The sequence below is a fragment of the Accipiter gentilis genome, chromosome 14 (assembly GCF_929443795.1).
Source record: "Accipiter gentilis chromosome 14, bAccGen1.1, whole genome shotgun sequence".
Taxonomy (NCBI): Eukaryota; Metazoa; Chordata; class Aves; order Accipitriformes; family Accipitridae; genus Astur; species Astur gentilis.
The window spans coordinates 26,701,862-26,729,228 of record NC_064893.1 but is presented as its reverse complement, the minus strand read 5'-3'; the positions used below and the strand labels follow the sequence as shown (position 1 = coordinate 26,729,228).

The 27,367-nt window shown below is 41.5% G+C and overlaps 1 protein-coding gene across 7 annotated transcripts in view; it reads right to left on the bottom strand.

Annotated features, from left to right (window-relative positions):
* Window positions 1-6,709: 6,709 nt before the first annotated feature.
* The window catches only part of DOK5 (docking protein 5), a 45,014-nt gene continuing 24,356 nt past the window's right edge, over window positions 6,710-27,367 (bottom strand). Inside the window, exons 3-10 of one of the 7 annotated variants that reach the window (XM_049816283.1) lie at window positions 19,862-19,976; window positions 19,642-19,782; window positions 18,700-18,889; window positions 17,191-17,326; window positions 10,585-10,647; window positions 10,260-10,380; window positions 7,492-7,552; window positions 6,710-7,372 (exon numbers count right to left, since the gene is read on the bottom strand). In XM_049816283.1, coding sequence (XP_049672240.1) covers window positions 7,363-7,372; window positions 7,492-7,552; window positions 10,260-10,380; window positions 10,585-10,647; window positions 17,191-17,326; window positions 18,700-18,889; window positions 19,642-19,782; window positions 19,862-19,976 — 837 coding nt within the window. In that variant the 3' untranslated portion in view covers window positions 6,710-7,362. The remainder of the gene's footprint in view (window positions 7,373-7,491; window positions 7,553-10,259; window positions 10,381-10,584; window positions 10,648-17,190; window positions 17,327-18,699; window positions 18,890-19,641; window positions 19,783-19,861; window positions 19,977-27,367) is intronic. The other 6 variants (XM_049816285.1, XM_049816284.1, XM_049816288.1 and 3 more) reach the window with 6 other exon arrangements.

The following is a 27,367-nucleotide window of genomic DNA, read 5'->3' as shown; positions in this document are numbered from 1 at the left end:
GGCATTCCAGTAGCTGAATACAGAGAGTTCTTTTAAGCCTACCTGCAATACATTTAAAAGGCACATGGCAGTCTGGCCTGGTCTTCATTTTGAGACAAATACACAGAGAAAAGGACTCAACGGCATCAAGGGGACACCAGAGCAGAGCTCCCAAGAAGATCTAGCTGTGGAAGGTCCCTCCAACTCTTTACCTTTCACAGCTGGCAGAGGAGCTATAAATCTAACTTTGCTACCGTTTCCCTTCCTACACTGCAGAACAACATTTACTTGTATCATTTATGCTAAATGTAGGTACACTTTCATTTTACTAAATGTGCCAAAAATAGAGATCATACATCATTAATACTGTCTGGCTTTCAGCTGAGTCATTACACATTTATGGAGAAATAAGTATTTATGCAACTATTTACTTCAGTTTTATGGGCAATATATTCCAAAAGAATGCATTGCCTTCAGCACAAAGGGTTTTCTATATCATTTGGTCCGTATACAGTTTATCTCATTATGTAAAATTAAGCACTCTTTGTTCCGTCAAAAAGATACAATAAATTATATTAGCAAGTGAATTTCTCTTATCCATTTCTCTAACTCATTTTCTAATGTCTTTTACTCAGTGATCTCAAAATACGGACAATATCTGATTAGAAGCTATAATTTCATAGGAGCATGATTTCATACACTACACATAAATAGGATGTCCACCTCTGCAGTGGAGTATGCTAGATTTTTTAAGTTCACAGCAGAATATAAAAGGAGGTTAGGGAAAGTCAACCTAGAAAATTGAGACACAAAATTCAGGCATTTGCCAGAGTTTAAGTGTGGCTAGGGTGCAATTCTCTTTTAAAAAAAAAAAAATACCAATAGCTTCTTAACGAGCACAGGTAATTAGAGTCTCTTTTTTATGCATCCTTTAAAATATAATTTGTCCGATAGGACCAGAGGTCTTCTTCACACTATTTTTATGTGGTCCTTACTGTATTATCTCTGAAAACAACAGGACCTTTACTACACGTTTATCCTGGGGACTCCTGCCTGCGGATGTGCCATTCCCATTTTTAAGATGTGGAAAATCAAGTGGGAATCCCAGGTTGAACTGGAAATAGATCCTGAGCCAAAAATTGAGCCCATCTAGAAATTGCTAGTTTCCTCACCTGAGGACATAAAACTCTTCACTTAGGCTGTGACCTGTAGCAGCAATGCAAGGACAGGATAAATCACCCACATCCCCCATTTTCTCTGCTCAACTGCAATGAATTGGCTCAGAAGCACACTGCTCCTTTTGCTAGCAGGTGGCTTTCTGGAAGCTTTAAAGACAACCCGCTGCAGTTGGGTGACTATGACCTGACATTTGGAAGTTGGACTAATTTAATTAAGAAAAAAACAAGCAAAAAAATGAACCACCTTTCTTCAGGCAAGCCTCAGAGCCTGCCTCTCTCCATCACCTGGACGGAGTAGCTCTATGTGCCAACTCGGACACCTTCGGCAAGATGTGGTGGGAGCTGAAACCAGAAGGTCAGGGCTCATTTATAGGCTTTGGTTGCTCAAACTGATGTAAGAGAAGTCTGTGCAAATCCAGTTGTTCGCCAGGTACATCTACCATCTCTCCTTTCCTTGCGCAAAACCCACTAGGTCAGCAGCAACCTGCTAATGGTGGGCTCACACCACCGTCCCCCTCGATCCTGTTCGTCTCGTGCAAAAACGGCACCGGTGGTGCACAGGAAAGGGTTTTTTCCCCCACATTTACTGCTTGTACAGAGGGAACTTTCTCCAAAATATACACGCTTCTATTGTGTTTCTATAAGGTTTAGCCATAGAGATCCCCTTTAGAATAATCCAAACGCTTCACTTTGTTTTCCGTTGACACGCGAGCAAGGGAAGAGCTGGAGCGTATAGCCTTGATATGGAGGAAAGGGTGGAAGGCACCACAAGACAGATAAAGAAAAAAAAAAAATAAAGTATGAGATATTTTGATGTTCCCTGTCCCTTTCCCACGGCAAGGCTGGCACCCGGTGGCCGAGGTGGAGATCGCGCCTCCGCTTAAAGCGACTTCGGCATCGGCACTTGGGAGGTGCGGACCTGCTGAAAGGAGAGCCAAACGCGCTCACAGCTTTCGAGTTATGCCTTTCTATATTTTCTCACATTCATATGGCTGGAAGACCAGGAATTATTTTCACCAGAGAGACTGTAACTTTTTTTTTTTGCTGGCTTAGAGTAAGGTGAACACCTCACGCCTTTTATTTCTGAGATCGCCAGAGTACCTAAAAGACAGGAACCTGGGAAAATACTCATACAAACCCAACCGTCCTGAATGCATCCTCGGCACCTATTTCCCTTTTTTCAGCTTGTCAAGAAATAGAACAACGCATAGGCTAAACACTAAAGAGAAAACCACTACAATAAACTTTTTCCCAGCAAGCTTATTTGCTGGCATTTGTAAATCCACTGAGAAAGTGTAGTGCAATCAATACAGCTGAGGCCCAAGTTCTAATTAGAGCCTTCTGTTTGAAAACAGCTTTTCTTTAAACACTACGTGGTTAGTGGTAGTGATAGAATATTCCCTAAAAATAAGAAAATGGTTCATTAGTGTTCACAGAAACAGAAGATCAATCTGCCCTTGTGAAAGTTAATGAACACACAGAAATATCACATCATGACCCCTGATCTCAATGCCTGAGGCAGCAGTATTATTATGCGCTCACCAGAATTGCTCAGCAACAGGACTCAGACACAACTCTTATTGCATTAATTTTATCTGTGTGATTATTTAAATTAATGACATTCTGGCTACCAGTCACAAACTTCAAGAGATGTTCATCTCCTTAAATATTAATGATGCTTTTCTGCTGTAAAGTGCAAGAAGGGAAAACAAAACTAAATACTAACAATTTTAAGAATAAATATTAACAACAGTACAAGCATGAAAAAGAAAGCTGTTTCACTCGGACAAATGCTGAAACAACCCACTACACTCCCTACCTCAAGGAAGCAAAAAATTGTTTTGTTAAATCTTGGTCAAGTAAAAAGTAGAAGATCTTTAATTAAAAAAAAAAAAAAAAAAGTTTTGAAGCATGATGAAAATACCTTGAGGACTTGAGCAACTTTTGGCAAGTCCTTGTTTGACTCCATCTCCCTGTAGTAAATGGAAGTGGAGAGGATGCCAGCCATCCCATTTCTCTCAGCAGCACAATGATTTAAGGTAGTTATGCTGCACTCTATGCTATTTTAGATAATGGCATTTGCATTCTGTTATCTGTAATAAGACCATCTAAGAAAAAGAAACGTAATTTGAATTCTTGATATTTTGATTTTTTTTTCCCTAAGGTACTTGATTTCAAGATTAGCCTTTTAAGATCATTACCCGCCAAGTTCTGCTGCAGTTTGGACCATCTCTATCTACCCACTGTGCTATTACCAGTTTGCTGGGTCATTCCTGCTCAAAGGATAGAGTAACTTTTCTTAGCATGGATATGAAAACTGGGGTAAGCAGCTCTATGCTTTCTCTCCTGATCCCTTCTTCTTTTGCTCCTAAAACATGTTCTTCCATCTCCACAATTACGTCTTGCAGGCTGGCCACTGGTCTTTTGTGGGATGAAAGGGACTGGGGGTACGGCATTTTTGTCCGGTGTTTGAGGAGCAGCCGCCTGAGAAATTGCACAGCATTACTTAGAGCTGTATGAATGGGAGAGGTTACACAGAGCCAAAGACCTGCACATTTAGATGACTTTGCAGAACATTTTTGAGCCTTTGAAAAAGTTATCCAGGAAGATCTGTGGACATTCAAGAAAGAAGGCGGCTGAAGGATATAAAAGGCCGTGCTGGAATTTGATGGAGCAATTGAAACTAGTCCATAAAATTGTTATCCTTTTTACATACAGGACAAGCTAAAAAAAAAAAAAAACCAACTTGTGAAGTCTTGTTAATGTGCAAGGCTTATGTGTAGGGCAGAGACTGGAGAAAAATAGTTCTCAGGGTTTTGTCACACACTGATCCTTGAATCCCGTGGTAACCCTAAGCCCGACAGCTCTACAAATGGATTTGCAGCATGTTTTCTGAAGTACACCTCTTCAGACAGAGTGTTGCTCAGGTACCAGCCTGCGTCTGTTTTCACCAGCGTACCAGGTACCGCTGGCACCCAACTGATACGCAGGATGGCATCATCCTATCGGTGTTGCATACACGCAGTCTGCTGTGCGGTCTAAACGCCCCAGCTCCAAATACAGTGAAGACCTTTCCCTCGCCATAAAGCCAGTAACTATAGGAGTAGCAAACCCTCTGACTCCCTTCAGCTAATGACCTTGCTAACTGAGTCAGCAATGATTCAAAGATTAAGTGACTTAATCTGTTGGTACCACAAATTAAACAAAGCAGCTTCTTGATATTGTGTCATACACACATAGTAATTCAAAGCAAAGTTACTTTTAGGCCTTTTTTTCCATCCTTAGCAGACAGATTCACTAGAAAGAATAATATCAGAGCTAGCTGATTTAATGACCCTTCATTTAAAGGCCAAGGTTAGAGTGGCTTTTTTTGTCTTCTTTGTAATTGGACTGTTCAGCCACAGATAGTCTTACTGTATCAATCATTGCATGAGTGAAAGGTGAATAAAAGCTTTTACTGAACTGTCATATCTATGATAAAACAACAGATGCTGTCAGCTCTAAAGGGAATACATTAGCAGAAGTAAACCTGAAAGATAAAGACCTATTAGTCATAACATGCCTTTCAATCACTTATTTATGTTAGCAGTGCAGCTTTGAAATACAGTGAACATAATCCTTATTTACAATAAATTAAGCTTATCTTTGCACTATGGTGTATCTTAAACAACGATGGCATATTGAATTTTTTCCTTCAGAAACACATTTACCTTTACCACACTCATCGGTTTGCTTCCCTGAAAGCCTCCCTCACCTCCAGTTCTGTTACTATAACCCTTTTGGATGTAGAAACCCAGTATGTTACGTTTTCCCAGTGTTTTACCTCACAACTGATAATACATTTATTAAACTGATATACAGATCCTAAGCCCAAACCAGTTAAAAAAGATCTTACTGCAGTGACTGGTTACTTCAGGACACCGGAACAAACAGAAAGGCTGAATTGACTTGGAAACATCTGCTCCTTCCTTACTCCTGGAGAGAAAGTCTGTTTAATAAAGAAAGGTAGAGACATTATGCAGCACACAGTGCAATGCAAGAGCTGAACCATCCCAACGTGTCAGCAGTGTAACAGGGCACGGCTATTTGTAGTAGCTGAGCACGTTAGCTTGGGATCGGCCACCAGACGGGACTCCAGCTGAGACCTTGCAAGCAGAGCAGAAGAATAGCTTCAGCTGTCTTGCAAGCTAAGTGCTTTTAACATTCCCTTATGACATTACTTGTTTTGCAGCAACACGGCCTTGTTGCCTCATGTTCCTCTTGTAATCTGCTACAACTCTTACATCCCTTTCTAAAGGGCTGCTGTCTTGCTTCTCTTCCCATTATGTATTTGTGTAGTCAATTAGCCTTGCTTAGAAGCACTTGTCCCTATTGAATTTCTTCTATTTGTCCAGATCATTTTGTATTCTAATCTTGTATTCCTGTGTCCTTCCTTTCCCATTTTATAGATCTGCAGTTTTAATAAGCACACTCCCTACTGCTCCGTCCAAGTGATTAACCAGGACTGGAAGCAGACGCAGAACCGCACTCCGTTCTGGATATCCTCCTCCAGCACTGAACACTGACAGCATCTCTGAGTACAGCTCACTGTAACTATGAGTATAGTTCTGAAATCCACTTTTAGTCATCATGTGGGTGATGACCAACGTCATGTCCTCTCAGTCTGCTTTGAAACTTCATATTCAGAATGAAAAGCCAATATATTTGTTATTTTTACTCAAACCATAAGACTATTACCTCCGTCACATGAGAAAACTAGCCTGTGCTAACTCGTTCTCTACAAACATGAACAAATGAAGCTTACTCTCTACAAACCTACTCCGGCTGCTGCATTCTTTTACTTTTCATCCAGGATATCTGCTGAAAACTTAGCTGCTACCATTATACATGCCTAGATAAATGCAATTATCATTAGATTTGTATCCCATATTTTTTTCAATTAAAAATATCCAGAGACCATATTCCCCACTGGTACAATCAAAATAAGACCTATTCCTTAAGCTGGGTAGGTGAGCAGGAACGAGATGGTTAGAGACGATCAGTCTGACTTGCAATCTGACAAGGCATTCTTACTCAGAGCTTGTTAACAAAATGATTTAACTACACCTCACTAAGCGCAGTACTTCACTTGCATTCAGGGTAATCATAGCTTTCTGCCTACAGCTGTTATACATTTCTGACCATTTGACATAGCACACAGTAGTCTGCCATGCTATTTTTGAAAAGTCTGTTTGCTGTTAAATTAAGATGCTGGTGCCAATCTATGAAAGTAGTGCCTTACACAGATGCTGTCACAAATCAGGAAAAATCGGCTTTCTGCCACAAAATGGTTTGTGGCATTGCAAGATTCCTTTTGAATCTACTACTCTGCTTCACTAGGACACCTGATGAGTGGTTGCATGGCTTTTGATGTGGAGCTGGGATCCAGAGCAGCAAACCACTGTCCCCCTCCCTCCACCCTCCCTTCTCGTGCCCTAGTGGCTCCACAACAGCTCTGTTCATGATGCTGATAGTGATGACAAAAAGCACTGTACCACAAACTAAGTGGGACCTTTTATTATTATTATTATTATTTTAAACATTTACAGAGATGGAAATAAATACAGGAAATAGAAGATAGAGAGGGTGCTTTTAAAAGAAATCAATCAAGTCTTCATCAGGCTTCAAACAGGAAAAATTGTATCCAATAGCTGCTTAAAACTGGCCACCATTTCAAAGGTCGAGGATTAGGCTGAACAATAACGTAAGTAACTAAAGATAAGCGTTACAACAAACAAGGATGACAGAGCTGACATCAGTGAACACACAGCTGTAATAGACAAAATGGAACCACACTACAACAGGAAAGTCTTGTGTATTTACAACATACCTATCATACAAAAACATTTGGAAATACTTAGGGAGTGATTTCTTCTCTGTCCAGCTGTAAGATATAAAAGATACACTGGAGGGTTTGTTGGTTTTTTTCCGCTCCCCAAACAGAATGGTTTCATCTTTTTGGCAAAGTTTAAAAAAACCTTGGTATTGCAAGAATTTTTCATCCAACCTGAAATTTTCTGTGTTTCCATCCTTGCTTATCGTTATCACTGTCATCCACTGGGGCAGTTTGTCAGAAGACAAAGAGTTTGTAAAGTTCTTTACAGTCTTTTATCGATGGTCTGACCTGTAGGTTGGAAAAGTGTCCGTGCGATGAAGCTTCACTGGGCTAGAAACATCTTCGCCAAGTCAGATGCAAAAAAACAGAACAATGCTCAGTAAGACATAGGCATCTTATTCAGCACTTTTTATAAAGGACTACGTGAACTACAGATTACAGCCTTTTAATTAAACCTACCCCTGCTTAATCTGTTGCTCCCTCTCAGAAACATCTCCACTCAGATTTTCTTTCCCAATTCCTTAAGAACAGAAAGTTGTACAAAGTAAATTAATTTTTAATAAGTTCTGACTTTGCATTTTAAATGAAAAATGCACTTCAGCTCACAATATTAGCATCGGTTCTTTTCTGTACCTCAGAAAAGAGGACAAGAGCCAATTCAGAAATCACAAACTCCAGCTTTGGTGGAAGAGAGTTTTTGCATACAGAATTTCAGGTGCCTCTAGCATTGAGTGAGTGAAATGTTGCTTCATACATCTGGAATTACACAAGTCAGTATAACAATTATTTCATACTTCTTTTTCCAGTAGTAATTGAAGCATTTCAAGATTTTGGCAACCTAATCTACTTAGAGGTGCTCAGTGTATCACTGAAGTAGTAGCCCTGACTGCTGAGCAAGACAAGGACTTCAGTGTCTTTCCTAGTTACAATGCTGGCTGCATGGCTTACTTATTTTACAAAGACTTTTACCCCATTCTCATGACGACAATCTCCTAGGATCCTTTTTTTTCCAGTTTAACAAGCAAGCTATTTTTCTAAATATAAAACAATTGGTTTGTACCCATACAGTCTATTTATCTTTTGTCAACTCAATGCTGAATTATTCTTTTTAATAAAGGACTCTATAGTAAGGCACTGTAAGACCAATCCACGGATTGTGTCAGAGGCCTGCAAGCAGTCTTGTTCCTGTGTGCCACAGGCTGCCACCAGCAGGTCATCTTCCCATGCCCTAATTTATTGAACAAATTTTAACAGGCATGTAAGTGCTTTTATTATTCATCCCGCCTCTGGAACATTTGCCGGGTTTAGCTGGGGATTTTCATGTGCTGCCTGCCCCCTCTAGTGTTGAAAAAAGGAAAAAGGAAAAATACTAGCTTTTATGATTTGCTAAAAATCAGAGGAACAGAATGGAATATGGCTATATGTGTCAAGGCTGCCGGCTTGTAATTTTTAATCACAGCTTGTGATATTCTGTGTTCTGAAGGTGATAACCTCTACAGTCTCCAACTTTATTAAAAAAAGTAAAATAAATATCTATAATTCATTTTTCCTTGAGAAATTCCTAGTATCTAAGAGGAGTGGGGGGGGAAGAGACTTTAAAAGTTTTCCAAACCAGGATGTTTTAAAATATCTGTCTAGTGATTTCTGAATGCTTGATGTTGGTAAATGGTATTTCCATGTTAATACTAGAGAGCCCTGCCAAGTCCTGAGGTTTTGTGCTAAACACAGGTTTACCTGGGGGGGGGGTTGCAGCAGGATGAGGTACCAGGAGCAGGGCTGACCCTTGGTGCAGCACATGCCAGCCCTGACCTTCAGGGACGACAGAGAAACGACCTGTGTCCTGATGGCCAAGCTGAGCTTCACTTTCTAATGCCCCTATGGTGAAGGGAAACTGCTTCAGTCCATCTTTATCATCCAAATGTTTAATCAAGCTCAGCCTTTGTGCCACACGTTGTAAAAATAAAGTTATGGCAGGTATTGGCTCCTTCCATTTAATATTCCAGGCTGTCGCACTTCTATTAAGTGTTTAGTCTGGTGTGTCCTGGCTTTTCCAAGTAACGCCCCAATCCTGACTTCACAATTCATCAATACCAACTTCTATATAAACGCTAACCCAGCCAATCCACGTAGCTTAGAGTAGAAGAGTATGTTCTGAAATACAAATGGGCCGTTGTTTGTTTGGTTGGTTGGTTTTAATTCTAAAATTACACATGACCACAAGATGCTGACTTTGGACCAGCTCCTCAGAGGTCCTAATCACCTGCAGCTCCTACTCCCGGGGTGCCTCTGGGGAAACCAGCACAAAGCAACAACGCTGCCTGTTAGGTGCTGCAGTTTTCACTATCTCAGGAGACCGAAGTTTCAGTTTTGAAACATGCTCTGAAATACAAGGGCAGAGGTGGCTCCCATCAGCACTGCTGCGAAGCCCTCTTAGCCATCCTTCCCGCAGGTGGGGTCCGCTCTCTCCCCAGGATCTCCCCATCCATGTGCTCCATAACCACTAGATGTCCCTTGGTGACCACGGAGGGACCACTGGGTGCCGAGACATCCCCGGGGAGTGATTCCTCCCTCTCTGCAGCCTGGGGGGAGGTTCAGGCATGAGGGGACTGAGCTGGGCTGCCCCTTGGGCTGACAGTAAGGAGGGGATTTGGAGAAGACATCTGCCCATCGTCCGGCCACACTGCAAGGCACAGTGGCAGTGTTGCAGCTGTTCAAGCAACAGTTTTCTAGGCCTATTTATCATGGCCGTTGCCTTTTAGTTTCCCTAATTCAGCTGGTTTTGAGGATGCAGTTGTTTTGGTTCAATGTTAAAAGTACACAAAATGAATAATGAAGACTGCATCATTCTTAGTATGAGGCAGCCGTCCAAAGGAGAGAGGAGCCCAATGGTTGTAAGTCTGGCAAAAAATCAGGTGCCATTAAAAGAGTTTGGTAGCAGAAAGGATTGAGCAACCTTGGTAACTAGCCATCCTGTAAAAACAGTCACAAAATTTGTCAAATGAAGGTTCTCTCTCCCATGGGAAGTAAGAAGAGCCCCTCCTGATGACAACCCCCCTGCCAAGTTGTCCATCTTAAGGTCGGTTGTGCCCTTCCCTCCATCAACCAGACAGCAGCAGAAACTGGCTTAGACCAAACATCAGCCTTCAGTGAGACAGACAGAGACTGAAATGATTCAACAGTGTCACGATCCGATTTGCGCACTGACTCTTTCCACCCCAGCCCCTTACCTTGCAGACCGTAAAGCTGGCCGGTGCTGTGCTGCCGCGTGATGTGCTGCCAGTACGCGCTGCGGGGCAAGGGCACCATGGTGCTGAGGGACACGGCTCGCTCACTCATTTTCATCTGAAGCTGCAAAGCAGTAAACTGATGTGAGGGAGACAGTCTGAGGACAGCACGACCACTGGCTGCAAGAACTTCTAATGAAATAGCCAGCCCAGCCTCTCCCTCCCTCCATTCGCCCACCCTACACGAGCAGCAACTCGGGGGTTAGTCTCCATGGACGCACACCACTCGGGTTAGGAGGCCACGCTGCTGTTGCACACCAAAGCTCACCTTGGTGTTCCCCTGGTCCTGGGCTAGCACTGCTTCCCCTGAGGGGAGTTTTAACTCAAGCAGCTGAAACAGAAACCAGGGATCAGCAGAAGGTAGGACAGTGCAGGTATGCTCCATCCCTCTAGAAGCAAAGCCGTCAGAGGGTCTACCCAGCTACGCAAGCGACTCCCCAAACCTAAATACAGCCTCAGCGCATGGAGAACCGGACTGGAGATGTTTCACATGGGTGAGGACAAGTTGTTCTTGTTAGTTTTGAAGCCTTTTCTATTCATCTCCCCTCTCCTACAGCTGAGAAACGTGCCAGCTGGATGGCACAGGAGTTCAACAGGAGATAGCCGCATCCTTCAGCTAGATTCCTTGAATGAAGAGCACGTCCAGGTATGCTCAGAGGAGAGCATGTGGGCTGCAGTGCATTGCTGGAAGCCCCATCTCACATTTCCCCCTCCACACAGGGCCTTCAGCTACATTTTCTCACATAATCACAGCCCCTTGTTATTTATACCATACTTAACACAAAAATACATGAGAACTGACTACTTTGAGGCTTTTTTTTTTTTCCGTGAATTCAATAAGATGTATGTGCAAGCTGATAAAAATATTTGGATTTTATCATAAGCTTCGCAGTACAGCTAAAATTCTCCTCCCAAAGCTCAGAAAAACATCAGTTCAAACATACAAAGGCTGCACTTGACTTTTCCAATTTATAAAGATACCTTTTTACAAAAGGGTAAATTTTACAATTTAGTTGCACAAAACCTGAGGTGAAAGAACCTTTTACAAGAAGATCAGTGTATTTCGGAGCAAAAACAAACAGGCAAAGCAAGCACAGAAGACACGAGGGCTGGCTGTATCCGAAGAGACCATTTCCAAGTTATTTAGAGATGCCATCTATCTTCAACCTCCTCTCTGTACAGTGGACACTGTGCCTGTGATGTGAAGGTAAAACAAAGCAAATCCAAACCCAGATCAACTCCTGCTCTTAAACCACCCACCTCCACATCAGCTGGATGTGAATCACTGCACCGTGCAAGGTTCCACCTACATCGTACAGTGTATTTATTACAGCTCCTTCACTAAAGCCGTGACTCCCTTTGCAGTATCATCACACACACCTCAGCACCATGGAAACAAACAACGATGGATCTTTTGCTGGGAATAAAAATCAGCAGAGCATTGTGAGGATGGCATTTCCTGGCTATAGATTTTTTTTTTGGTGGTTTTGTTTACTGGTGAGTTGGCCAGCAAGCTAAGGCAGTTTGAGCAACAGTTCAGCTGTCAGGAGGAGTGCAAAAAGCAATAGGCTATCTTGGGAGAAAAAAAAGAAATATAGCTAGAAAAAGATTAGACAAAGACACAGAGAAGGGCCAGAAGGGGTGCCCTTCCTGAACTCAATCAGCATGGGAAAAAATTTAAAAAACCCACAGCTGGAGAAAAGAATTAGTATGTTGTGTCCTGAATACACAGCATTTCATCAAAACACCACAGACTGTGAGCAAAGGCAGCTTTAATGATGATTGATTTCATTCTCACAATTAACCTACTGTATCTCTGCGGCAACAGAAAAAGTAGGAATAACTTGCTAATGACCTGGCTTTATGCCGCAGAAGCACCCGGCACCGTAAGCAGGTTGAAAACAGTCAGAATTGATATGCTGGAACACGCATGAGCAAAGGCTGCGAGCGGGGCACCAGGCGGGACGTGCGACTCCACATATTAATACTACAAATAATTTGTTAACTGGAGGGCATCTAATCCATAGCCTCTCATCCTCTTCTACCCTGGGGAGAAGGAGGATGCTGAAACCCGCACGGAGATCAGGATCCCCAGAGCAGTTCGAACGCAGCTCCCTGCGCACGTGGCAGGGATCAAGTTATGTTAAGTCACGCTTAAACCGAAGAAGCGGCAAAGATGTGAGAAGCGGTGAGGGACAACACGAGGCCACCCTGCAGTTCCAGTGGCTACGAGAGATCCGCAGAGGCAGGGGATGGAGAAGCAGCACTCGCAGCCATCGGCAGCCAGTGCTAAGAGCAGCTGGGAGCTGCTACGTCACCTCTTGTCACTTCTTGTTCCCCGGATAAGAGATGTACAGAGCTCTACTAAGGCAGTTTGTTGGGCTAACGCACAGCTCTGGGTCAAACATGGGCTGTGGTTGGTTCCCACAAGTCCTGGGGGCTCAAGGAGGAAAGATTAAGTATTTTCTTTCTTGGATCCCACCTTAACAAATTGGCAAAATTGCATTAAAAAATTAAAATTTAAAAAAATTAGGAAGTACTGCTAAAACAACAACAAAAAAACAAAAAACAAAAAACCCACCCCCAAAAAAAACATAACCCCCCTCTCCCCTGCACACCAACATTCTCAAATTAACTGTGAACATGGCTCCAAAAGGAAAGACAAGAAAGATGATTTAAAATTTGTTAGGTTTGGTTGGTTTCCTCAGGCTGAACAATCCAATTTTCAAAGACCATGCAGAACAACTTGCACTAGGTAAACCTTCATCTTGAGATCCCCAATTGGAGAAGATTGCACTCACTGTGTTTTTGAGGGGGTTTTCTTCCCAGTGAAGCAAATTCATGTAATCAATCAAAATCAATTAGAACAATAACTGCTTAAGAAACATTTGCTAAATTCATTACAGCAAAACTACAGAATGGTAAACGAATAGAAACGACTTCAGAAATTAAAGGTTAATATATTGCTGCTGTTTTGACTACCATCATCTTACACTAATACACAATATTCTCCTCTCGTTTCAAAAGCTAGCGAGCACCATTTCTGCTCTTAATTGTGAATTTCTGTGGAAATGGCCAGAGATAATGGCAGGCTCCAGCCTGGACCGAGGCACATCAGATGGATCTAGTGCAAAGCGCACACTTGAGTTGCTAAAAGGGGAAGAAGGGTCAGGGAAGGCTGCCGGTAAACTGGCTGATAATATCTTACTACGAAGCGCTGAGCTTTAGCTGCCAAAACTGGGAAGTTCACTGTTATTACTTCTTAGTGAGATGTCAGGTTGTAATGTCTTTTTTAAAGCAACCTGAACTGAGAGCAGGCATAAATGACAGCAGTCAAGTCACAGCACTGCTCCTGTCAGTTTTCATGGCAACCAAATACTCACGAAAATATAACCTGAAGAGATATTTTCTTTCCATTGTCTGGCAATGCAAAAGTGAAAGGAAAGAAACAGTTGGATGAGATGAGTTACCAAATGACCAGAAAGGCTTCATGCATCACTAAGCAAAGCCAGCTCTTTCCTCCCTTTAAAAGAGAAATCTTTGAATTCACTGAAAAAGAAAAGAAATGAACCCCCCTTGTGAAAGTGTCACAGACTCTGGTCAGCATATGTTTAGACCTCAGCAGAAAGCAACAGCACATTAACAGAAAGTGTCAGGGTGAGGTTCCCAGCTGAGGAACCACTACTGCATCAATTTTCCACATGCATTTCAAGAGCCAGAGCCAGTTATAGTCACAAACTGAACCAACATACTGTAATATAAAGAGAGCGACTGCTAGGGAGGTGACAGACACATTATAGCCCACATTCTCAACAGTACTTGGCAGCTTTATTTCACTCTATCAGCATGGGATACTCAACTTCCCCCCCCTCCCCCCCCCCCCCCCCCCCGCCTTTTTTGTTTTTCACAGCCTCTAGGAGCCCTCAGGTAGCTTAATACCATCTTCACCTCGGTCTTGGATTATCACATCACTGATGTAGCAGTGGATTACAGGAGCAAACAGAAGACAGTCAGTGTAGACTTCATTTCTCACCACCATATCTCCTACTTTCTTCTTTTATTTACCCTTTCTGTAAATAATAGCTCAAGCTTCACTAATACGAAAATTCACGCAGGGTAAATAATTCTTGGAGATAGAAACAATATAGACAGCCAAGCATGAAGTGCAAACATCTAAAATGAACTCCTTGTTGAGGCATTCAAGAGCAGAAGAAAAATACAGGGGAAATCAATCAATCTGAATGAAGATGAGCTTTACAAATATTTTGTAATCGGCAAAATAAGCCACCCGAGCGCTACACTGATATAATGATCCTTTGCCCAAACTTTTAAATCTGACTATCCTTGAACCTCAGAGAAGCCACAAAGTCTTACTGAGTATTTCGGAACCAGACGTTTCTGTGACAGACTTGGGAAACTCGTATTCAGGGGCATATGGACTCATCTGAAACAATTGCATTCTGCTACTAAATGACAAGACTTTCAGTGCACCAGGAATATGTTCTTATCCCCCACTTAGCACTCTAGGGTCTATAAAATTAGATTTAGGGGTTGTGGTTGGACATAGCGCTCATGAAAAAGCTTTTAGAGGTTGTGCAGCTGCTCTCTATTGAAATCTACAGCAACTGTGCATCTGTTGAGTCTATTGGTGCTTGTAAGTGGCAATTTTACAGTACAGACATCATCTATTAAAGATGCTATTATATAAATGTAAAACCAACAAACATGAAATTGCTTGTAAGCCTATTCACTATTGTTATAGAAGTTATCCCTGTTTTTTGAAAATGAAGCTGTGTTCTTAACAGGTTACTCAATTGCTTCTGATCCTGGTAGGTTACAAGTGTTAGCTAGTTATGCTGACTTAGCCTAGGTTAAATTTAATCTGCTCAATTTAGTTACTGTTGAGTACTTGTATCATCTACCCATCTGTCTCAACTTAGATAATTTTGGATATTTCTGAACAAGAGCTCTCTTCATTAACTAGAACGAAAAGGTTCTTGGTCTTAAACAAAAGTCACAACCAGCAAAGATGGTGTTAGATGATACTTTACTGGGAAGGGGAAAAATACCAGTGCTGCTGGCTGCAGAGTCCACCTGCTAGTTCTAATGTTTTTGAAAGCAAGCAGGCAAAGCGTCAAACTCTTCCTAGTGAACCTGGAAGTGCTGGGAAAAGCATGTGGTCTAAGTGGACACAGGGCAGAGGCTGTCACAAGAAAGGCTCCAAGTCAGTACTTCGTCCTCACAGACACAGCGCTCTCCCATGAGCTTTACAGAAGTGACCACACCGTAATGGCACCAGCCAGAAGTTAACAGAGTAACATCAACTGAACACTGGTATATCACTCTCTATATAGTGTGAAATATATATATATATAAAACACTAACTAGTCTCTTTCCTGTTGAAAGTAAAGACATGGCATGACCCACACAGAAACAGACTTGACTTTTTCTCACTTTCCCGTTTAAGTTATCCCACCTGCTCTACAAATGACAGAATGACCCATGTGCATCCGTGCTTGGCTGGAGCAATCAGTTATCCAGTCCGCAAGACTGGTCAAGACACTTGGAAAGAGTTTCCTATTGCTCCTCCTTTCCTCATTTGCTCCTGCTTGTTGGACTGTTATTAAGAGAAATAACTTTCCTATCATGTATTTGGCTTCCACTCTGTCTCAAGTCCAAGAAAGTGGAAGAACAAGAGAAATACAAGTAGTTAAGACAGTTTGTTCCCTTCTCCATTCCCTCAACACCCACTCTCATCTTTTCTTAAGCTTCAACAAGTCGTAATGGCATTTGCTGTTTCATCCCAGCTGGGTCATCCAGTTCCTACTGGGATAGTTCATCACTACAACTTATCCCTGAAACCAAGACGTTAGTACAATTACTGAAAGGATTAGACATGGATGGGGATAACAGAAGTGCTTATGTTTGCAGTAAGAGAAAGACATGTCTTGTTTCAGATTACATAAACCAATTACTACTGCCTGGAACAGAGATGGTTTGTTTTTATAGCCAGGCTCTTCCACAGTTATCCATTCTGGGCATTTTATACTTTCCAGAAAGCCTGTTATCTTCAGGATACTAATTTTTCTGTCAAAGTCAACCTGTGAGTCTTGGGGTGTAGAGACCAGTTGTGATAGGGGATAAACAGAAAATTGCTTTTCACTCTAAAGGTTTCACGACCCAAAAAAAAAAAAAAAAGTTAATAAGATCCTGAAATACATTAGGTGCAAGGACCATAAAACTGCCTTCCTTAGACCTAATGCTATTGGAGATGCCACACTATCTGTTTTCAATTGTATGCTAGTTTTGCACCTTACACTCCTATATTTCCTACCTGTCATGTGCATCATAAAACAAGTTTTAGACACAAAAAGCACTTGTGGAAAACAGACATCCACTGAGATCAGACAAACATCTAGTCCTCCCCCATAGTTTAATGTGAATCATATGACTCTTCCCAAACCATCCTTGGAGTGTAGACATCAATTAGCAAATGGAAATCTGAGCATGAGCCACAACAGTTTGCAAATAGATTGATGAGAAATGCTTCCAGACAAACTCATGATGCTGATTAATCAAAGGAACCTAATGAGAATGTGCACGGACAGGAGCTTATAATCTCTGTATTAATTCACACTTATTGAAAGCTTTGCAAACACAAAAATCAAGGGCTGTAAGTTTCCCTGTTGTTTTGATTCTTGAAAAGCAAGCCCAGTTATATATACTGCCCTAAACATTAAAATCAAGCAGAATTTAATAAAAGCAGTAATCTGACTGCTTCCTATCCGTGAATCAAAACTTAAAAATCACATTGAAGAAACATATTGTTCATTGTTGCCCAGTGCAAAATAACAAGCATCATAAGAAGCCGTACCATTGAATTTTTCACACTCTGCAACAAGCGCTCATGTTGTTCTGCTATGGCCAAAGCCGCCGAGTGAACCTTCTGGTAGATTGCTTCCCCATCTCTGGTCTGAAAGATGAATAGTCCTTCTCCTGTGTCACACATCCTACCAAAGCAAGAACAGGTGGGATCCAAGTGTGAGATTTGAGTTTACAGATCACCATGAACAAGCAAAACTTTACCGCGCTGCTCTAAAAGCACTATCGCACAAGCAGTAAGAAAACAAAGGTTGTTGAAATAGGGAACAAAGTTATCTAAAAGTCTTTGCGTATGGGTTTTACCAGCCCTGGTCCAATCTTACTATTTTAGCCCATATTTGTATTGCCCTCACCAAACAGGGACTCAGCTAAGTACCACTGATCTATCATAAGTGCTTAAGCTCTAGAGAGTTCATGCACAAGACCCAGATTTTTAATATTTAGACCCTATCTAGAATCTGTGCTGGGTAGGATTAATTTGTCTTCCCCTTTCAGACTGTTAATGCTGCCTGTAATGAGTTTTGCAGAGTTTCATCTTCCACTTGAAACAATACCTTTCCTCAGCATCCCCACTGCATTGCCTTATCATGGTCAATGCATGATCAGCTAAATAAAAATGTATCCTTTTAGCCCCCCAAGAGAACTAAATTCTGCAATAATAAGGAGGATGGACATTGAAATGCCGCCTCCCTTTCCACATAAGTTAATTGTATGATCTGTTTCTCTTTTACTACTGCAATTCTTTAATGTGCTTATATAAAATAATGCATCCATTTCCCTTAGAAAGGATTCGATAGTTTAGTTCAATAAATAAGTGCTCCGACTTCAGCCACACAAAGACTTCAGCTCATTAAGACTGAGCTGCAGGAAGCAATACAGAACAACATCTCTAAAACAAGGAATTGCATTCGAATTTCTTATAAATCCATTTGTCAAATAGATGGAAAACAGGAATATAATCAATGGAAAACAGGACTCTCTTCTCCATTACTTTAGTTTGCTTTTGGGGAACGACTTGGTACTCACTGCTCTCAACTTCAAGCTCCACTTCTAGTACAGAACCTGTAACTATTGTGCCCAAATGCCCACACAGTACAAATTCTGGAACGATGTTCACCCCTTCTTCCCAGACCCATCCATCCAATTCTCTGGCTCATATACAGCTTTATTTAAGAACAACCCTATGCAGTAATATATAATGCTGTCAGCCTCCACCCTGCAATCCCCTGGAATACCTCAGCTCTCCCACCCCTGTCCTTAGCCTTTATTTGGCAACTGCTTCCATTCAAGCTGCAACCTGGGATTAAAAGCATTTTTATTCGGTTTTATATTTGTTTCAACATTTTTTTTATATATATATATATATTTTTTTAGCAGAGGCTACAGACTAGCCTCTGTCTGAAGATAAGCTCTCATGTCCTTCAACAACCTTCAGAAATGGTCCAGAGCACCACCCAGCATCACCGAGGAAAGCAACGCAATATAATGACCACACACCTACCTCCCTGCTTCAAATGTGAACCAAGATGGGTCCCGCCCGTAGCGTCGGAGGGCACTTAATGGCCAAGAGATGAGTTTTACTCTGGGATTCTGGATGTCCCAAAGACAGATATTCTCAAATGTTATCTGCAAGGTACATTCCCCATGCACATCTAAATTAGGGGATGGCATCAAATACACATTGAATCTCTCTGGGAGAAAAACAAAAGGTTAGTCTAAAATCCCTGCCCATTAAATGTGCAAATCATTAAAGGAATTTCCTATTTTCCATCTCTAATACAAGATCTTATTTCCACTTAGAACAATTAATTAAAAAACAAAGACTCAATTCCTTCCAGTAACTCAATAAACTCCATGTTTGGGGCAGTCAGAATGCTGCACTCAAAGGGCGTCAAACATTTGTGTGTGCATTCAGACAGTGAAGAGGACTGCACCATCATAATCCTGATATTTGTGAACAATTAATAAAATTGTATGCATGAATAAATACATTGCAATTGCATTTGTGCACGTAATTAGTTAATTTGCATAGGAAAGTGAAGTAGCCATGGGCTCAGGTTTTGCATGCAATGACTGTTATTTATTATTTGCTTTACAACACTGCCAAAGAGCCTCAGTCACAGACTGAAACTGTTCTACAGACATCATATGAGAAAACACACACCAAAAGACAGTACCCATCTCCAAGAGCAACTAAATTGTCTGAGAAAGAAAAGTGCTACTCTAAAATAATTCCAGTTACATTATTATCTCTGGTAGCAATTTACAAAAACCCCAAAGCCAAAAAAAACCCCAAACAAACAAAAACAATCCCCACAAGACAGGAAGGAGGGCTTGGAAAAACAATTTTGCTCCAGTTTATTTCTGATATTCATGTGCACAGTCCAAAAGACTTTAAAACAATACAGTTAAACATTTAAAAGGTCAACATTTATGTACCTACCACTCTGCTCCCTCTCTACTCCAGATGCCAACAAGTCAGGCTCTCCAAGGCTAATGTCATTAATTCGCGTTCCAAGACACTCCATCTGCAGCACTTTGCACCACTCATCTGCCTCAAGTTCTGTATAAATGCCCAGAAAATCTGTGTGTAGGTATAATACATTTATAAATTCACAATTAATGCTCTTAGGATTTCTAATGTGCGTTGCCATTTTACCCACCTGACTCACAAGCAAAGGTTTTCGATGTGTCATCATTAAAATAAATCCCAACAGCATGCTTCTTTGTGCTTTTTGGCATTCGTAATATATTCTTCACATTATTGAGCTCTGTGACCTGAAAAAGCACAATTTGGAGTTTTAATTAGGAGCTTGAAAAGATATATATCCATTATTGACTGAAGAAGGAGAGAAAAGAATTGTATCATGTTACAAAGGACAGTGAAAAGGAGAGAGAGCATGAACATGCCTATGATTGCTCTTAAAGAAATGCAGCCTTGACATGAATCACCTTAGACAATCAACTTGAAGACCCTGGGTGATGAAGCAGCCACGTCTTCCAGTTGTCTCTTGTCTGTACATGAGCTTCAGTGTAACACCATCTGAACAGGATTTTAGCCAAGAGGCAGGTAGAATCAAAGCTCACTCCAGTTTGAGAAATATTTACATGAAGGACATAAGAAAGACCAACCTGATGTAGCAGAAGCAAAGAGAGGTGAAGATAAAAATCTAAAGGATTCACCCATTTGGAGAAGCAAGTCCAGTTCCAGTACAGCTTTCATTGTGGAGGACAAAACTGTAAGAATGGTGAAAAGCTGGTCTCTAAATTATATTTTGATGGAATGCTGAGGATTTGTTAGAATGGTCCACTTAAAAAAAAAAAAAAAAAAAAAAACAAAATAAAATCACAGTTTTAGTTATTAGAAAGCTTTTTAGCTTTAAAAAAACACAGACTTGTAAACACAGATTTCTGTTGCTTGGTTGCCAAAAACTGATTGGAAAAAAAGCTTTCATGCCAAAAAAATAAACACGTATCTGTTACCTTGTATACAGCTTTAGTAAATATGTACTACAGTTGCTTCCTATTTCTGACATCCACTTTTCACCCTCACAACCATAAGTAACACTCCTAAATTTGACCGAGGAGGAATTCTTCATTATTCAAATTCCTTTTAATATAAAGGCTAACACCCAGACAAGGAATCAGGAAGTTACATTTAAATATTCATTATCCAAAAACATTTCACCGATTCTTTTACATGGTAGGGGTTGAAGAGAGAGAGAGAAAGAGGGGGAATTTAACAGAAATGTTCCCAAAACTGTACAATCTAACAACTTCACTATTTTGGTCTCAGTAGTTCTGTGGAATAATCTCACATCAAACTGTGTCAACTCCACACAAAGAAATGCAGCAACCATCTTATACATAAGACTCAGGAAGTTTCAAGAGTTATCAGTGTTGTAGGGTCCAGCAATGGAACCGCCTCCTCTAGAGCATCTTGGGTTCACCAGCACACCCACTGCATCTCTCTGGCCCTTCATCCTAAGTCACTTTCTTCTTGGAGTCAATTTATTGCCCATTTCTTCCCAGCAGGGGAGAACAGACAGTCAAAATCACATTTTCAAGCAAGACCCCTGAAAAGTAATCTTACTGTGAATGGAAGGAACAAAGAGCAGTTGGCAGGCAACGTCTCCCCAAAATAAAAACAAATAATAGATCCAATGTCCAGAAACTCATTCTATGGGCAGCAGCAGAAGGAAATAATGGAAGGAATATCCCATGGGGAACACACCAAACCTTCAGCATAGCTGCCAAATTTAAAACTCAGGTTTTTATAGCCTCCAGGTTCAAGATTTTGAGAAGTGCCAAAACTGAGACTTTCTAATTGTGCCTAATTTTGCATGAACATTTTTTACTCTTCCAGGAAATCTTGTGATGGAAGCACAACCCCCAGTGCTAACAAGACACCGACAAACTCATTGTTAAATATGACAAATCTGTCATAACCTATTCCCATCGTGCTCAGCACATGACAGGTCAAACACAAATTGCCAGCTGCCACGTTCAACTCATATTTTTCTCATATGCCAAGAAAAGATTCAAATGGAAGAAGAAGAAAAAGAGCTAGACTTTTTCATTCAGGACAGCAACTACCTTGAGATTTATACTGAGCATATTTACATTTTCTGCAAGTGAACGTGCTAATGAAGTTTTGTGCCTACGAGTACAAAAGTTAGCAGAAGCAGAACATAGCCACACATTTTGGTAATGAATCATTTAGCTATCTGGGATTTGTCCTAATGGAAAGCTCATTTCTTAAAATCAGGCATGTCACACTCCTGCTGCTAGATATCCCAGTAATTGTCTCTGGCATGATGAATCCTGAGGATGCTGTGACAGGCTCAGTGAGATCACGAAAGGTTTATGCTAGTCGGGGAATAGTAAACTGTCTCTCCATGCTGGCTCAGGAGCCACAACCACTTTCAGCTGTTAGAAGGCTCAGAAGTACCAACTGGTGAGCTGCTGCCCCTGCCCCCCGTCAGCCCTTCCCAGCCCTGGGCAGGGAGTCAACCTACATCTTCGCAAGGGAGGCAAAGGACACTTGGACCATGTGCAAGGCTGCTAACTCAGGCTGCACAGGGCTGGGAAAGAAAAAACCACTAACCAACCCAAACAGTATCACTAATGACCCTGTGTTCAGCCTGAGTCATGCACCTCCAGGCCAGATGGGAGCAGATGTTCGTAACACTGTTGGGAACATGAGAAGGACAAGAGCGAAACATTTGCTTTGTCTGCCTACACTAAAGGAGAGACATTTCTGATCATTGTTTCTTTTACTAGGACTCCAACCTTGTACATCCTACCTTCACCGCTCCCAGCATCCCTAAACCCATACTTTACCCCCCAGGTTGTCATGTTTTGTCCTCATTAGGGCTGCAAGCTGCAACTGCTGCCCAATCTCCCTGCATGAGCTCCTGCACTCTCTGCATCCCTGACACAGAGTATCCATCACCCATTTCCTCTCATTTCGGTACTACTAGAGACATCCTGTACTTTCCAGCCTCCACGCTCCAATCTCCAGCTCACCTCTACCCACCCAAAGGCTTCCAGCCTTGGACACTGTTGCTCATGTGTCATCTTCACATTGCAGCTCTAGAACTGCATCATCTCCGAACCCAGCCACAGGGACCGAGATTTTCTCCTGCCAATATCCCAGATACCTGCGGTCTCCCACCAGTCTAGGGCTTCACATCAGCAGCAGTTGGGCATTCCAACAGGATCTACCCCGCACACAGAGTAGGACAGAAGCCATGGACATGTCTTGCAACCAAGAATTTTCTTTCTTTAGGCCTCCCAGTCAAGAAAAGTTTCACCAAAAGTTACACAGCAGCTCCTCCTCCATCCTACGGTCCAGCACAGCAATCTCACTTCTCCTCCCTCCATGAGCGAGGACAGCCGCTTTTGCTACAGTCACTTCAGTGAACCATTAGGGAGTTGTGCAAAACTCAAGGTGTCCAGGAGGATGGTGGCTGGGTGACTTGACCTCATGACAGCATAATGCACAACGCCTGCATCCCCCTTTAGAAACAACTACATAAGAAAAAAGCATGAATATAATGGCACCGTTGTTTTGGAGCTGAGAATAGCAATAATTTTTTCCTTCTTATCATAAATTCCTCTCAAAAGCCAGCTAGTTGTGGTAAGTACTTCTTTGTAATCTCAAATGCGAAGTAATATATTCCAATAGAGATTTTACAAGAATCAGCTCATGCTTGAAATCCCAAAGTTCATCCTTCTGAACAGAAAAATTTGTTTTCATTTGAATATGCCTTCTCCTGCATTTGCTTTTTATTACTGTACTCCCTCTAAGCATACTGTGTTACGAAGAAGACAATGCAGATTACCTAAGACATTATTTATCTCTTAGCTATTGCCTTCACAGCATTCACAGTGGTCTATTTTGCTTTTTTCTATTCTGCTTTAACCAGCAGTTATTTCATCTTTCTAAGTGAAAACTCTCTTGAAGTCAACATAAGAGCAGCGGATGAAGACAGAGAGCACACGACTCTGCCCCTGACCTGGGTGTCAGTGCAAGGGCAACTCAGACTGATGGGCTCTTCCCTGAGTCTGCAGGGTGGCTGTACAAGGAAGGGAGGAAGGAAAAAGGGGTACAGAGATGGGGTGAACATGAACAACTTAATTATATGAGGATTTTTTTTTTAATGTGCTTATAAAGCTCTATCCTAAGTCCCTTCCTCATCACTTCACCCCACTTCCAAGTACTATATGCTGGGAGAAGGGAGAAGGGACAGGACAGGGACCCGATGTAAGTCCGCACCCTGCAGCAGTGTGCGGCAAGTCCGGTGCTTCCAGGTATCACCTTATGCCCTGCGGGAATGCAGACTGACTGCACTGCAAAGCACAGCAGCCATGTACCAAAAACACACTCCAAGAGCCCTGGCTTACAGCCTGGTCGAATAAAATTGCAGGTGATTTCACCCCTCGGGTGATACCTTGAAGAAATACTGAAATCAATAGTATTGTGTCATTAATTACACTGATCATCAAATCCTTTGTAACTCATTTTTTAGCTCTGAACTGGGGAAAAAAAAGGGTATTTTTATTTGGAGAAATGCTAGTTACAACATTTGGCAGCTCCCGGGTTATTTTGTGCTGCCTTGACTGCTTGAGAGCTTTTGTAGAATGGGATTTCATGGAGCACGGTCTGAAAGTCTTCACATGCATCTGAAGATTTCCTGATGGCATTTGCTTCTGCTGAGCTGCACAAGCTGACACCAAAGCATCTCCCTTTTGAAGTGTGACAGACAGGTAGCCCCCAGTTCTGCCCTCTGACCCAGGTCCAAATGTCTACAGTAATATGCACATACTCTAGCCTCTTCCCAGACAGTTTCAGAAAATGTTTTACTCCAGTACCAGACCTAGCAGACACAGGGAGATTAACAGATGGACAAAATCTGGCACTCTGGGACTCTTTCTGAAATCAGTGGCACAAGCAATAGCATGCAGAAGAGTCGCTTGAATTCTGTCTTTCAGCTCACGCATGCCTTCTGTCCTGGACACAACCTTGTGGCACCTGATTTTTATGTCTGGCAAAAATGTACTCAATAAGCAGCTGCCCTCTCTTCCCTTTTGGGGCTGAACTGGTGAAGCTGCCTTCACCTTTCAGAGGGCCAGAGGTACTCCAGTATGGCAATAGCCCCTTCTGGCAAGATCCAGCTTTAGCCACAGAGCTATTCCTGCTGCCAAGGCTCAGCAGTGCACCTGCGCTCCTGGGGGAGAAGCTGTCTAAAGATCACTTGGTATTTGACCTGCTGTGTCACCCAGCAAGGTGCTTCAAAATGCCATCATTATCCCAGGTGCCTAAATAGCTTTCCTGTTGCTCACCCTTGTGCAACAGATGGTTCAAATTGTCTGGCACATACGCACCGACTTCACGCTGAAGAAGTGGCAGGCTGCTAACATCCCCTCTACCCTGCTCTTGGAAAGGAGTCAGGAGCAGACACCAAACACCTGCAAATATTTGAGGCTGAAGTTTTCTTTTTTTGCATTTTTTACATAAGCCTCCTCCTGCCAGGCTCTTGCAAAACAGTGTTTTCATGGTTAGTTTAATTCAGGTATATATTATTTATCAGAGATTAAGAAGTAATGGACATTTATAAACTGAATACTAAAAAGGTGGGTAAACCACAAATATCAGACCTAAGACAGTATTAACAGTGAAAACACAAGAATAACGATACTTTGTTAGGGGTTAAAGACCTCCCTTTGCATACTTCTCCCCTCCCTTTTACTTTCAAGCCTCCTTTATGTTTAGATGACAACCCATACAATTGAAATAGATTTCATTAGATTAAAAACTAAAATACTTGCAGAGCTGTGTGGTAAGAGAGTTCTGAACCAGAACAGGGATTAATCATTCATTTCCCAACCAACAGTACCAGCAGACAGAGCTTCACCCGGACCAGACACACTCAGGCAAATATTCTTCCATCTTTCCCACTCCCTTCAAAAACATGCCAAACACAGTTTACTAAAAATGGTCTTTGGCATTCAAACTATTGTTTGAATTAGTACATAATTCTCAAATATGGGTAGCCTTTCAGAACACAACACAAGGGAGTATATTTATTGCCTACACAACTGCAATGTTCAATGGTTTTCAAGCATCTTGTGTTTTAATCTTAATTAAGGACTTCATGGTTCTGTCTTGGCTTCCTGAAAATTCCCCCCATGCTGAGTACAGGTAGAAAACTCCCCGGGACACGCCAGGAGAAAATTTAATGGAAAATGCTGCTGCTGCTGCAATTCCAGCCAAGTCCTGCTGATAAGATTTGCCTGTACATATCTAACTTACTAAGTGCACATACCATACTAAAATTTTATATCGTTTTTTAAATATTTATTTTTAAAAATAAATATATATAAAAATAAAATCTACAGCCATGCCTATATCTCCCTTTCTTCAGTGGGAAAAATCATCAGCTGCTAGTTTTCACTTACACACTTAAAGAATCGCATACACTGGCCATAACCCCACTGTAGTCCAACGCTGGCTTATTCGAATAAGTTAAAGCCAGGAGCAACTACCAGATTTAGAGATTCAGTTTTCACCATCACTCTCAGAGGCTGCTCCTTCACTCAGAGGATCAGTGGACCCATGCACAAGATACGTCCTTCCATAGGGAAGGACACGTACCTGCCCTACAGACTTGCAATGAGCCTCGCTGTATGGCATTATAGTGAAGATACCAAAATATCCTGACAAGTTACTTTAATTCTTTTAAAGCCTCAAACTAGACATTTCATTCATAATAAGTGATAGTATTCATTAAAATAAATGTTTAACAGCCAGTTATTAGCAGAGTGGTCATACTTTAAACATTTAATTTGCTACCGATACAGTTTTGCATTAGCAAGCCTGGAAAACAATTACAAATTACACAATTCAATTTTCCAAATGGATTATTCCATAACTAGACAGAAAGACTGTTTAAATTACTTCTGCTGTTTCAAGGCAAGATTAATACAATCGGATTAAAACTTAAAACCCCTCAAGGAATCAGTATATTCCTGTCAGCAGTATGCAATTAGTTGGTTTTGTATTGGAATATTAAGGATTCTTCTGGCACACTGCAAAGTCAAAAGTCACTTGGAGAAATAAGAATTTCTTCCTTCCTCCAATATTATTTTGTTAAAGCATATGGTAATTTGTGGTTGATTATTTACATTTAACAAGTGAAAACTAGACAGCTACCTGAAAGGCAACTCTGCGTAGATTTTGTAGCCTGGATCCTAATTCTTTTCTCTCCCTTGTGGGACCAAATGAATTAAGTGAGCAATTTGCTTCGTGTATGCAAATTTCCAGTTCATTTCATAAGCTACAGATGACTGTTCTCAGATGACCTGTACTTTAGGACACTTTAACCTTTCCACTTTAAAAAAAAAAAAAAAATAGAACAAGATCAGAAAGTACTTAAAGGTCAATATTTTACCAAAAAAAAAGTACTTATTTCTTTCGTTGTTTTAAACTTCTGGTGGCAAGGATGTCAAAATTCAGCCCCCGGTGCAGGGCTGCAGTGGAGGACACATACATTGTGCATTCAAATGCGAACAAATTGGACCCCCCAATACAACAGCAGCTCAGGTCCAGTGACTGGTACCACCACGGTGCCAATGGAACAAATGCTCTGGACAGCCTCTTTCCA